General features: G+C 47.0%; 1 protein-coding gene across 7 annotated transcripts in view; it reads left to right on the top strand.

Moving 5' to 3' along the window:
• CRYZL1 (crystallin zeta like 1) overlaps positions 1-2755 on the top strand; it is a 30456-nt gene extending 27701 nt beyond the window's left edge. For all 7 annotated transcript variants that reach the window (XM_088461703.1, XM_088461700.1, XM_088461702.1 and 4 more), the window contains exons 12-14: positions 398-510; positions 1389-1427; positions 2361-2755. In XM_088461703.1, the coding sequence (XP_088317829.1) occupies positions 398-510; positions 1389-1427; positions 2361-2460 (252 nt within the window). In that variant the 3' untranslated portion in view covers positions 2461-2755. The remainder of the gene's footprint in view (positions 1-397; positions 511-1388; positions 1428-2360) is intronic.
• Positions 2756-14740: the final 11985 nt, after the last annotated feature.

Raw genomic sequence — 14740 nt, 5'->3', positions numbered from 1 at the left:
TGCTGTATTTAATTTAGTGCAATGTAGCTGTATTTAAACGTTTGTGTAAGTGCTCGCTCAGAAAATAAGCCGTATGCATCATCCCGCTGCCAGGAGCTCACAGACCGGGGACAATCCTGCTACTTATGAAGCTCCGCCCTGTTACCCGTCCCCCTGCCGTATTTACATCCCAGTGTTCAGCTCCCATTCTGGCCCAGACCAGAGGGTTCCGTGGAGAAATAGTGATGGTTATCCAGAGCTGGTCATTACAGGGTGACATTTCTGGGAGCCCATCCCAGGAGTCTGTATATATAAAAAAATAAAAACTGTAAGAAGTAATGTGCTTTAGGAATTTGCAAAGCTTTGAGTGCTACTTATGGAGACCCCAGATTAATCTTCTATTTTATATTTGTTGTAGCTGGACCCACCAGATAGCCGTAATCTTTTCCTTAAGGGGACGTCGCTTTCTTTTCTCAATGAAGAAATCTGGAACCTGTCCAACGCTCAGCAAGGAAAATATCTGCATATCCTTCTACTGTGATCTAGTAACCTAGCAACCACAACCTGGCTGGTTACTGGTTTCATTCATAAAGGTGCAGCCAATGACTAATCCCGCACTACATGAAGCAGCTGGCCGCTCCGAGCACTGTGACAAATACTATCTGAGTGGTGGATAGTCAGAGGTTTCAGAATCTCCCAGGGATTATATGTAGTTACTACTGACTTGGGTGCCTCCATGGGCATGCGGAGATGCCAGCATAACCTGCAAGACTGCAAAGGGAAACGGCACTTTGTTACAGGCCATTAGATCTATACAAATCCATATATTCTCATCTATTCCAGCCACGCAGCACTGACCACTTCCAATACTCACACGGCCTACCTCACATCATCAGGGCTGTATAGAGGACACACATGTAGGTGGACCAGCCATTTGCAATGGCAAATGAGCTCCAAGACCTTTCCACCTGGGATTAAATTGATGGGAGAGGTACCTGGGGCCATGATATTACCCCCTTGTTCCTCGTAATTGTCTATTTTTGGAACCTTTGGGGTTAGTTCCATTATATGCAATGTAAAATCATACTGTATGTTACGGCATGATGTACGAGTGATTTACAGTGCGCGCAACACTCGTACATACAGTAGCCCAACATTGAGCATTTTCCTGTGCACGCGTATGGGAGTGTGAGGTAAAACGCACAAAGTAAGGGGCGATGATTGGTGCCATATAAGCTCCGTCATCATAATGGCACATCTCCCCTACATCGCATTTAATTGAATTGCATAAAGTCTTAAAATAAAGACAGATACTTAATTTCTAGTTTCTTTCATAAGTTGAACAAACCTAAATGCCTCATGTTTGGACAAAGTGTGATACCTTCCTTATCCGTTACCTCACATATCCTGAAAGATGTGATGGACAAACTAGCAAGTGGGATATTCAGGTAAGACCATGCAATGTAATGTATTACTAAATACAAAATGGCCCCCGATAAGGTGATGGATTATGTAAAACACTTGTGCTGTATATTCATCTCTGCATATTTACACTTTCTGTCAGGGGCGGCAGTACTATGCTGGGAGACAATGGAGGCGCCTGCCACCGGGCTCCAGCTCTGAAGGGACATCTCCATTGTCCACAACATATTCACCCCACTTAGGGCTGTAACTATGTACCCGGAGTGTACAGTCACAGCCGCCCAATACACGGCACCCCTTCCCGGCACCTGAGAAGCCACCATACACTAGTGGAGAGCTCCGTGTCAGACCATCAGCTGCGTCCTTTCTTCTACCTATAGCCTGTCTGCATGCAAATTGCTACATTACAGTGTCAGCGACTGTGATACGGGGTGGGGGGGGGGGCACCAAATTATAGCTTGCCTCCAGGCGTCTGGGATGAACTTACGCCACTGGTTCCTGTGGTGTTAGTGACTTGCTGGACAGTCAGTAGCCATTATGTAAAAGAACAGAATCTGCAACCTGCCACAGTGACAGTAGCCAGAGAGGTTTAGAGGTGCAGCGCTGGATTATAATAAGGGCGACTGATTCACCTATCGCCTGGATAATGGATAAAGTGAGCCTGGGGCGAATATTCCCACATAGACTCGCAAACAGCGAGTTTATGCCTATAGCGCATGCGCAGAGCCTGTCACTACGCTGCCTTTGGTTAAAGGTGCAACTTCCCCCTTAACGTTGCAACCTGCGACTTAATTATAAACACCGTTACTTCAGATATATTGTCACCTCCGTAATATTCAGCCTTTGACATTTTTTTTTTTAAACTGAGAGCAAAACTGATTTGTTTCCATGTGAAGCAGATGTATTATGTATGTTCTCTCCTCAACTATAAGTGTATCGTCTGCCTCTTTCTGCACTAGGCCTCAGCTGGATGAGCCGGTCCCGTTGTATGAGGCCAAAGTGTTCATGGAAATGGTTCAGAGGAATGAAGTGAGGAAGCGTCAGGTTGTCCAGTTATAGAGCGCGCACATGGATGGGACATGTATGGAACACGCCTGTTACCTCCAAATTTGCGGAATAATGACAAATACAGTATTTGTCATTATTCCTGTATTCCTTCTTAGAACTGGGAATGTTCCTGATGATTGCAGGTTTTCCGCGAAGACGTGAATTGTCCGGATTTGTGCTCGCAGTGCAATGACGCCAAAACCATGGACTGTTACTGCGATGAACGCCATTTTGTGAAAGTGTAATATCTTTGATATGTAATAAACTGATGTGTATTGATGAAATAAAAATGTGTCTCTGACTTAAATCTACGTCGTTTGCATCATGTATTTGAAATAAAATTAGTGCGCACAGTTTGTGATTATTTTTGGGAGCTAATCTGGATATCAGTGGTTTTTTTTCCAACCATCATTGTGAAATGTCCTGATTTTCAAATGCCTGTAACAGCTGCGATCACGTACGCAGCGGCCGTGTGAATATATGCAAATGTGGCAGACACCAGGTCTTGTACTGAGACGCCCAACCTGCTGCGTCTCCAGGGCAGTTTCTAGGGTTTGAGGCTCCCAGTGCGAGCAGTCAAAATGCGCCCCCCCCCTCGAAGCAGTAATATTGTGGAGTGGGCGTGGCCTCATCGTGAGGGGGTGTGGTATCACAGTAAGGGAGCGTGATCTCGAAAGACCACAGAATGACAGTCACTGTGACTACTGAGTACTGGGTTGGCTAACCTGTCAGGGGCAAAGCGCTGAAAAATATATGTAGCTAAACAAAAGACAGCAGGCGCGCGCTCAAAAAATGGGGTGTGGCCTAGCTGTCACAAGCCCACGCCGCATTTCTGTGTGCAGGCCTTTGGTGTGACATTGCAGAAGTATGACCTTGTATCACACCCGTTTTTAGTCGCGTTGGGAGCGAACCCAGCACATTGAAAATACAAGCCAGATCCACATAAAATACACTGCCACAAACCACTGCCATATAAAATATATTGGAAAAGCCAGAGGCACATAAACTATGTTTTAAAACCACATCCACCTCAAATACATTATTAAATCCAGAACCACATAAAACACATTGAAAAAACAAGATTCACATAATACACACTTCATTCCAGCCCCCTCCCTTGCAATTCCATCCCGACAGGTCTTAGGCTTCCCCCCCCCACTGGCTCTCAGGCAAAAGTGCCCATTATGCAGTGCCCCCTGTAGTTGTCCCCATATGCAGTGTCCCCTGTATTTGTGTCCCCTGTATTTATGCCCCTTATGCAGTGCCCACAGTGGTAGTGCAACTTATGCAGAGCCCACAGTAGTGGTGCCCTTTATGCAGTGCCCCCAGGAGTTGTGCCCCCTATGCCATGCCACCATTAGTAGTGCCCCCTGTAGTCATTCCCCCAATAGTAATGGTCCCTGTTGTAGTGCCCCAGTAGTAGTGTCCCCAGTTGTATTGCCCAAAATAGTAATGCCCCCTGTATAAATTCCCCAGTATTAATGCCCCTGTATTAGTGCCCCCAATAGTAATGCTCCCTTTGTAGTAGTACCCAAAGTAGTAAAGCCCCAAGTAGTAGTGCCCCTGGGCCCTGAGTAATGCCCCCAGTAGTGGTACCTCCTAAGCAATGCCCCCAGTAGAAGTGCCCCCCGAGTAATGTCCCCAGTAGTAGTTCCCGGGTGCCCCCAGTAGTAGTGTCTCCCCCAGTAGAAGTGCCCCCAGAGTAATGTCCCCAGTAGTAGTGCCCGGGTGCCCCCAGTGGTAGTGCCTCCCCCAGCAGACGTGCCCCTCCCCCCAAGTATTGAACAGGCTGCCTGCACATAAAAAAAAAAACAGTAACACTTACCTTCAGCCCCGCTCCGGCGTCCGCTCCGCTCGGCTGCTCCTCTGCACTATGGGAAAGACGTCATGACGTCCTCCCATAGTGCACACTGGGGGAGCCGGAAGCCGGAGCCTCCGTCTCTCCGGCTGCTCTGCTCTCCCGGGCGCCCGCTGGTAACTGAATCTCAGCAGGCTCCCGGCAGTTAGGCTGTTTCTGCTGCAGAGGTCGGAGGCGGCGAGCCCCGTGCGATTGCACGGGTCGCCTGCCCCTAGAAACGGCCCTGTGTGTCTCCGATCCACTGCTTGCATACAAAGACGCAGACATCGGTCGCACATTGGTCGGTCATCGACCTGAGTATCCCCATGGTTAATCAGAATGGGCGTCAGTACTGAGACGCGGGAGCCTTTACTACTACGTACGGGATCAAAGTCGCAGGTTGAGACTTGCTCCAAAAATGGCCACAACACACCTGCGTTTGAGTCGCCACCCCCCTGTTGCCGCCCATGATCGGTCCGTACCATGCAAACACTTTGTGAATAAATCCTTACTGCGAGCAATGTCACAGGACCGTCGCGGCACAAGCGCAGTAGTAAAAAAAATATCGTCCATTTGTGAAAACATAGACATTGCGTTAGTGTCAGAGTCAGGCCCTCAATCCGGACAGCTTTAGTCCAGATCAATCCGGAAGGTTGGGAGTTATATCATGGTGTGTGCAGCATTACGGGACAAGGGGCAGCGTATTATGCACTAAGCACGCCCCTCTAAGGCGTGGCCATCCCCCTGCTCAGGAGTGAGCTCGCTTGTCCCGATCCGCCCGCTACAAACGTTGTGAGGTATTCTCTCAGGCAATGCTGGGAAAGATACTCAAATAAGCCTCTCAAAAAGAAGAGGGGCCTTGTGGGAAATGGCATTTAGATGGCAGCACATCCATGGTAAACTACACCAAAAATACAATCGGAATGATTACAGCATTAAAATATACTTTATATGTACACAAAAGCCAAGCTGGTGAACTACTGCAATATACAGTATACACAGTGGCTTAATTAATAGCCTTGTTACGTGCTGAAACCCTCAACAACCAATCCGATATTAGCTTTCATCACTCTGAATACACTGCTACACTAGACCGCTGAAAGCTGATATCTGATTGGCTACAGCTCATTGTTACAATGCCTCAATTATTAGTGATATGATATACAACCAAAACATACTTTAAGGTTTTCTGTCACGATGCCTTAATAATTATATTGTTTGCAGAGAAGGGTCAGGGCAGGCTTGTGGCTGATTTACCCTTTCCTCTCCTTACTTTAGATAAAATATTTATTTTTTTAAATGACAAATTGAGATGGACAGAACTGCATAGCTGCTTGTGTGCGGCTCTACAATTCGGTCCATCTCTGAATCGGGCTCAGGGCCTTATTCAGCAGTGCACGTTATGAACGCAGATTCCCGATGATCCGAAATCTGCACAGGCGCCACACCCGTGCAGCTCATGTGCAGAACGGGTCTGCGATCCCACAAGTAGACCGTCAGTGATTTACAGTCTGCTGGCGTTTGTGGAAGTGGAGGGGGCAGCAATGGGGGGGGGGAGTGGAGACCAGGATCTCCATCGGCTGATGGAGATTTCCTGGCCTCTTCCTCTCGTCTGCAGCGGCAGGCTTGCGTGTCCCCATGGGTCACCTTAGCCGTCCGATGTTCCAGCAGAGTATCCGATGCTGCATTGGACAGCGCAGCTCGGATAAGTAATGCACAGGGGGCGGGATGCCTCCTGCTACATTACCATATCTGCAAGGATCGCAATTGCAAAGCTGCCTGCGTGCATACATCATATATCTATAGCCTGCGTGCATACATCATATATCTATAGCCTGCGTGCATACATCATATCTATAGCCTGCGTGCCTACATCATATATCTATAGCCTGCGTGCATACATCATATATTTATAGCCTACGTGCATACATCATATATCTATAGCCTGCGTGCATACATCATATCTATAGCCTGCATGCATACATCATATCTATAGCCTGCGTGCCTACATCATATATCTTTAGCCTGCGTGCATACATCATATCTATAGCCTGCGTGCCTACATCATATATCTATAGCCTGCGTGCATACATCATATATCTATAGCCTGCGTGCATACATCATATATCTATAGCCTGCGTGCATACATCATATATCTATAGCCTGCGTGCATACATCATATCTATAGCCTGCGTGCCTACATCATATATCTATAGCCTGCGTGCATACAGCATATCTATAGCCTGCGTGCATACATCATATCTATAGCCTGCGTGCATACATCATATATCTATAGCCTGCGTGCATACATCATATATCTATAGCCTGCGTGCATACATCATATATCTATAGCCTGCGTGCAGCTTTGCATTTGCGATCCTTGCTGAATCAGGCCCTCAGTGCGGAGACCGCAGTTTAAATACTGATGCAGGTTTTATTCCATCCATAGATATACCTGCTGGCTGCCTCCTTGTAACAGTGTAATTACTTTGGACCGTTTTCCCATAATAAGAGCTGGTATAAAATGGGGCCACTGATTATTAATACCTAAATCAGCCCAGATTTGTTTCTGTCAGAGAAGGAGTGCCCTCACATATACAATAATTTGGGCGGACTTTTGATAAAATGCCTCCAGTTTGGACATAAGGATATCAGGATGGTTGGTATGGGTGAAATATAAAGTGTAAATGGTCAGCATCCACAGTTAATCCAGCAGATCAGCCCAAGAGTGTTTCACCCACTGACGAGAGTTGGCTTCATTAGGGTAACATGGTTTTCTCCTTCAGTTCATGTATAAAGTAACAGTGATTAATAAATGTTACAGTTGACATATCAGACGCTGGACTTAATGTCGGGGGGCACGATACATGTACCATTTATTTTTGGATTCTGCATCATTATACTAATCAAGGGCATTCTGGGATTTTCCTTTTTATAGGAGCGACTCAATTGTTTGTTGTTTTTTTACTTGCGGTAATTATTGGGCACCCAATGTAGCAATTCAATTGTTTTCGGGCGCCCATCCATTATTGTGACTGTCGCGCCTAATTAGACCGGGTTTAGCTGTGTAAAATGCCTAAACTCGTCTAAAATCCTGGTTAGGGTGCCCAGACAGTAGTTTGATTGCTCCATCGGGCACCCATTACTGACAGCCGCGGGTGCAAACAATTGAATTTCCCCCTGTGTGTCTTACATTCCGCTATGCCTGCTGGCTGTTTCCAAGATAAAAGCTTCTTAATTTTGGATTTAAATAACTTTGTCTTCCACACACTGCCAAAGTTCCCTCCTGGGGTGCATGCACAATTAAATATTCATTTCGGGCACACATATACTATAAATGACAAACATACGTACAAGTCTCCTGTCATCCTGAGGAAGTCCTCATATGGTGAAATGCGTAGGGATTACCCTGCTGCTGCGCTGTGAAACTTTATTTTTGGGGGATTCTGTTCATGTTATCAGTATCTTAGAAGGCCTTTAGGAGTTTTATGGATCCCCATAAAAGCTGCTTTTATAATGTAATTAATGTATATGCAAAATGCACTCAATACCCACCATTAGGAACTTTTCTTGTTCTGGGTAAGGTGCCTACTTCCTTCCAGAACAGCCAGAACTCTTCATGACATGGATTGCACAAGGTGCTGCAAACGTTCCTTAGAGATTCTCATGCACGGTCACATGATGGCGCTACGCAGTCGCTGCAGATTTGTTGGCTCCAAATTTATGCTGCCAATGTCCCACCCAGTACATCCCTATGATGCTGTGCTGGATAGGGACCTGGTGACTGTAGAGTCCATTAGAGTGCAGTGGAATCAGCATGAGATGACGTGTGCTTTGTGACATGGGGGCCCATTTATTAAGGATCGCATTTTGCAATGCGATCAGGGCATGCAGTACCGCCCATGATCGCATTGCAAAATGCGATCATACCGGCCGAATGTATGATCCGGCACATGCAGGGAGACGGGCTCCGAAAAGAGCCCGTCCCTGCGATGTGGCCGGAGCGCATTCCGGGCTGCTGCGCATGCGTAGTCCCGCGGACTGCACATGAGCGGCGCCCATTGCCGGCGGAGGGATCTGGAAGATCTGCAGATTGCGTTAGCTGCTGGGGTCAATATCGGGAATGCGAAGCATTCCCGATATTGATACATTTGGCAGCATCGCATCCACCATAAAAACCTATGGGGGAGGCGGCTGCGGGCGGCAATGGAGGGATCGCAGCAGGTATCGGAGATGCCTGCTGTTGTCCCTCCTTCATACATTCGGGGGATACTAAGTATTTGAGGTAAACCCCCGAAAATAGGTGTTTTCGGGGAATTTACCTCAAATGATCTTTGATAAATGGGCCCCATGATGCATTATCCTGCAGCCTCCAGCTAGAAGATCACTGTGATCATAAAGATGCAGATGGTCAGCAGTAATACTCAGGTAGGTTCTGCCGTTATCCTTTATATGGCACTACAAGGGGTCTGCAGCACATTACAGGGTACATAGAAAAAGAAAGTGTCTGGCATTTAAACAATCCTCAATTGGTATTAATTGGTCTAATATGTGACAAGAAAACCCTCCCCACATCATTATACCAGTCAGAATTCTGACCCTGCCATCTGCATGTCACAGGAGAAATCCAGATCCATCCGACCAGGCAACGTTATTTCATACTTCAAATCAACATCGTTAGTGAGCCTGTGCCCACTACAGCCCCAGGTTTCTGTCCTTAGCTGACTGCAGTAGGACCTGGTAGGAGCTGATGTACACTCTAAGTACTAAGAGTAATAAATATAAAAAATATATAATAAACTATCAATTAATATGGTGTTATATAGAGGTTCTTAGTACATGTTTGCCCACCTACCACTTCACGGTGAACCTCATCAGGTGGGTCCCTAACATCCCTAATACTGACACATTGTATAAATGTATCTAGGACTTACCTGTAATAGTGCCCATTACATGTGTGTACTGCAATGCAAGGACCAATACTAATTACATGTGTGTACTGCAATGCAAGGACCAATACTAATTACATGTGTGTACTGCAATGCAAGGACCAATACTAATTACATGTGTGTACTGCAATGCAAGGACCAATACTAATTACATGTGTGTACTGCAATGCAAGGACCAATACTAATTACATGTGTGTACTGCAATGCAAGGACCAATACTAATTACATGTGTGTACTGCAATGCAAGGACCAATACTAATTACATGTGTGTACTGCAATGTACAGGACATATACTAATTATAATCACCTGGGGCAGGTAGGAGGCGTGCTAGCCCAAGACAAGGGGTCTCACACCTTCAAGTGTACCTTAAATACACATACATGGGAAAAAAGGGGGGGATGGGCTGCACATTCTAATTACATTATCAGAGGTGCTACCATGCTGAGACCATGGTCCTGCTGCTGTAGCCCATCCACTTCAGAGATGAGCTCTGCATACCACTATTGAAACACATGGTTACTGATTACTGTTACACCATTCTCCTTTGTCCTCTCTCATTACCAAGACATTTTCACCCACAGAGCTGCCGCTCACTGGATATTTCTGTGTTGCGCATCATTCTCTGTAAGCTATTGAGACTGTTGTGCGTGAAAATCTCAGGAGATCGGCAGTTTCTGAGATACTTCAATCACCCCGTCTGTCACTAACAATCACTGTACAGTAGGGGTGAGCAGGTTCGGATTTCTGAAATCCGAACACCCCCGATCCGAGTCAGGCTCAACTTTTCCCGCCTGACTCGGATCTGAAATCGAGGCAAAACGTCATCATCCCGCCTTCTGGGTCTCGCGGGTTTTGGATCCTATATAATGTACCCGCGTCGGCGCCATTTTCTCACTCGGCTGTGGACAGTGAAGAGGGAGGGTGGGAGTTAGGGCTGGCTGGGCTGTGTAGTGTAGTGCAGTGTAGTGTTGTGCTGTGCTGCTGTTGTCCATAGGGGCTGTGTCCACTCCTTCAAAGTCCATAGGGGCTGGCTGGACTGTGTTGTGCAGTCAGTTCTCCATAGGGGCTGTGTCCACTCCAAAGTCCTGTGCAGTGTCCCAGTCCTAAAGGGGTGCTGTAGTGTTGTCCAGGGGGTGCTCTGTCCATCAGGGGTGCTCCCCCCAAATGCTAAAAAATATATATTTTTTCTGTGTTTGTGAATTGTGTGCGCAGTAGCCGCACGTGCATCAACAAAGTAGTGCCAAGCGTGCGCCTGTGTCCCATAAATAAAGGGCCGGCTGGATTGACCGCTAAAGGGTGCTGTAACCCCCAAAGGGCACTCCAAACAAAATAAAAAATTTTTTTCTGTGTTTGTGAATTGTGTGCACTGTGGCTGCACGTGCATCAACAAAGGAGCAGCGCCAAGCGTGCGCCTGTGTCCCATAAGTAAAGGGCCGGCTGGCTCATTTCTTAAAGGGTGGTGTAACCCACAAAGTGCACTACTCTCCAACAAAAATAAAAAATTATTTTCTGTGTTTGTGTGCGCCTTAGCCGCACATATATATCAATATAACATAAATGGAGGACCAAACTTTCTCCGATAAAAATAAAATAGGGAAAGATCAAGAACCACTTCCTCCTAGTGCTGAAGCTGCTGCCACTAGTCATGACATAGACGATAACATGCCATCAACGTCGTCTGCCAAGGCCGATGCCCAATGTCATAGTAGAGGGCACATACAATCCCAAATGACAAACTTCAGGAAAATGACCTTGAAAAAAAACATTTAAATCATCTAAAGAGAAACGTAACCTTGCCAATATGCCATTTACGACACGGAGTGGCAAGGAATAGCTAAGGTCTTTCCCTATGTTCATGACTAGTGGTTCAGCTTCACATGACGATGGAAGCCCTCCTCCCACTAAAAAAATCAAACGAGTTAAGCTGGCAAAAGCACAGCAAAGAACTGTGCGTTCTAAGAAGATATCACAAATCCCCAAGGAGAGTCCAAGTGTGGTGGTGGTTGCGATGCCTGACCTTCCCAGCACTGGACGGGAAGAGGTGGCTCTTTCCACCATTTGCACGCCCCCTGCAAGTGCTGAAAGGAGCACCCACAGTCCACTTGCTGATATGCAAATTGAAGATGTCACTGTTGAAGTACAACAGGATGAGGATACTGGTGTAGCTGGCGCTGAGGAAGTTGGCGAGGAGGATTCTGATGGTGATGTGGTTTGTTTAAATCAGGCTCCGGGGGAGACAGTTGTTGTCTGTGGGATGAAAAAGCCCATCACGGTCATGCCTGAGCAGAAGACCAAACATTCCACCTCTTTGGTCTGGCAATATTTCTATCCAAATCCGGACAACAACTGTCTTGCCATATGTACCATATGTAAAGGTGAAATAAGTAGGGGTAGGGACGTTAACCACCTAGGAACATCCTCCCTTATACCGCACCTGCAGCGCGTTCATAAAAAGTTACTGTCAAGTTCAGAAACTTTGGCTAAGACCGTAAGCAGTCCAGGGACACCTAAATCCCGTTGTCCTGTTGTATCCAAGCGCCTGTAAACCACACCGTCAACTCCCTCCTCGTCAATTTCCTCCTTAGTCAGGATCGGAAGTAGTCCTGCAGGCCATGTCACTGGCATGACTGACTCTCCTATCTGGGATTCCTCCGGAGGATCCTGCATTACTACGCCTCCTGCTGCCGCTGTTGCTGGGAGTCGTTCATCATCCCAGAGGAAGTAGGAACACCACTACTTTTACTAAACAATTGATCCTCCAACAGTCCTTAGCGAGGAGGATGAAGTACGACAGCAGTCATCCTGAAGCAAAATGTATAACTGAGGCCTTGACTGCTATGTTGGTGTTAGATGTGCGTCCGGTATCCGCCATTAGTGCAGTGGGATTTAGACAATTGATGGAAGTAGTGTGTCCCCGGTTCCAAATCCTGTCTAGATTCCACTTCACTAGGCAGGCGATACCGAGACTGTACAGAAACGTCAGAAAAAGTGTCCTCAGTGTCCTGAAAAATGCCGTTGTACCCAATGTCCACTTAACCACGGACATGTGGACAAGTGGAACAGGGCAGACTAAGGACTATATGACTGTGATAGCCCACTGGGTAGATGTATCACCTTACGCAGCAACAGCAGCAGCGTCACTAGTAGCAGCATCTCAGAAACGCCAGCTCGTTCCAAGGCAGGCTACGCTGTGTATCACCGGTTTCAGTTAGAGGTACACCGCCGACAACCTCTTAGAGAAACTGAGGGAAATCATCGCCCAGTGGCTTACCCCACTTAGACTCTCCTGGGGATTTGTGATATCTGACAACGCCACCAATATTGTGCGGGCATTACATCTGGGCAAATTCCAGCACGTCCCATGTTTTTCTCACACAATAAACTTGGTGGTGCAGAATTTTCTGAAAAGCGACAGGGGCGTGCAGGAGACGCTTTGGGTGGCCCGAAAAATTTCTGGCCACTTTCGCCATTCAGCGACTGCGTGCAGAAGACTGGAGCGCCAGCAAATACTCTTGAACCTGCCCCGCCATCACCTGAAGCAAGAGGTTGTGATGCGGTGGAACTCAACCCTCTATATGCTTCAGAGGATGGAGGAGCAGCAAAAGGCCATTCAAGCCTATACATCCACCTATGACATAGGCAAAGGAGGGGGTATGCACCTGACTGAAGCGCAGTGGAGAATGATTTCCGTGTTGTGCAAGGTTCTCCAGCCCTTCGAACTTGCCACACGTGAAGTCAGTTCAGACACTGCCAGCTTGAGTCAGGTCATTCCCCTCATCAGGCTTTTGCAGAAGCAGCTGGAGAAAGTGAAGGAGGAGCTAAGACGGAGCGATTCCGCTCGGCATGTGGGACTTGTGGATGAAGCCCTTCGTTCGCTTTGCCAGGATTCCAGGGTGGTCAATCTGTTGAAATCAGACCACTACATTTTGGCCACCGTGCTCGATCCTAGGTTTAAAGCCTATGTGGTGTCTCTCTTTCCGGCCGACACAAGCCTGCAGAGGTGCAAAGACCTGCTGGTGAAAACACTGTCAGCTGAAGCGGAACGTGACACGTCAACAGCTCCTTCTTCATTTTCTCCCGCAACTGGGGCTGCCAGGTAAAAACTTAGGTATCCTAAGCAACCCGCTGGCGGTGATGCAAGGCAGGCAGGACCAAGTTTGGACATCTGGTCCGGACTGAAGGACCTGGCAACAATTTCTGACATGTCTACTGTCACTGCATATGATACTGTCACCATTGACAGAATGGCGGAGGATTACATCGGTGACAGCATCCAAGTAGGCATGTCAGACAGTCCGTACCTGTACTGGCAGGAAAAAGAGGCAATTTGAAGGCCCCTGTACAAACTGGCTCTATTTTACCTGAGTTGCCCCCCCCTCCAGTGTGTACTCCGAAAGAGTGTTTAGTGCCAAGGACAATTCCATCTTGCACCTCTTTTTTTTCTTTGCATTTGCATTATGTACAGTTTTGGGCCTAGTTTTTCAAACTGCCATCCTGTCTGCCACTGCAGTGTCACTCCTAGATGGGCCACGTGTTTGTGCCGCCCACTCGTATCGCTTAGCATAGTCATCCAGCTACCTCGATGCAACCTTTTGGACATAAAAACACTATTGTGAGGTGTTCAGAATAGACTGGAAATGAGTGGAAATTAAAGTTATTGAGGGTAATAATAGCATAGGAGCAGAAAAACCCACAAATTCTGTGATTTTAGCTGTTTTTATACTTTAAAAAAAAAAAAATACAGATCCAAAACACAAAACCCAGAACCCAAAACACGGAAGGGTGGTTTTGGCAAAACCAATCCAGATCCAAAACACGAAGAAAGATCCAGATCCAAAACACGAAAAGTGGCCGGTGCACACCCCTACTGTACAGTCAAAGTCACTTAGTCAGTTCCCCATTCTTGTGTTTAGTCGGAATAACTGAACCTCTTGACCATACCTGCATGGTTTTTATGCATTGAAGTGTTGCCACATGATTTTCTGATTACATTTTTGTATTGACAAGCAGGTGCACCTCATAAGTGGCAGCTGAATTTATGATTTTCATAGTTAAGATTTTCAATATAGCCCACTACACAGTTCTGTTCATGTTTTTCACTGAGTGCTAAAGGGTTTGTGATATTTCTCTGGATTAGGGATGGCCATCGACTCAGGGGTGTATCTATCATGGCTGCAGGGTGTGCAGTGCAAATGGGCCCCTGGGTTCAAGGGGGGCCCACACGACACCCTGCACCCATATTTTTTAATACTTACCTCTCCAAAGTCCCACGTCGGCTGTAGCAGCGCTGCACAAAACGCCACTTCCCCAGTTACATGCTCAGTAGATTCGAGTGAGTGTATTGCTGCTGCGGTCAATCTGCTGCCGACTGCCGGGGAGAGAGGAGGGGGCCCCGGAAGGTGAAGGCACATGGGCCCCCTCCTTTCTTAATATGCCCCTGCATCGACTGTCAATTTTATTTTTTGCAACCATCGATGGCCGATGGAGATGTGTGTTGCAATTTAT

This window comes from Taudactylus pleione, unplaced genomic scaffold (assembly GCF_031769625.1).
Source record: "Taudactylus pleione unplaced genomic scaffold, aTauple2 ptg001086l, whole genome shotgun sequence".
In the NCBI taxonomy this organism is placed as follows: domain Eukaryota; kingdom Metazoa; phylum Chordata; class Amphibia; order Anura; family Myobatrachidae; genus Taudactylus; species Taudactylus pleione.
This window is presented reverse-complemented; position numbering and strand designations above follow the sequence as displayed.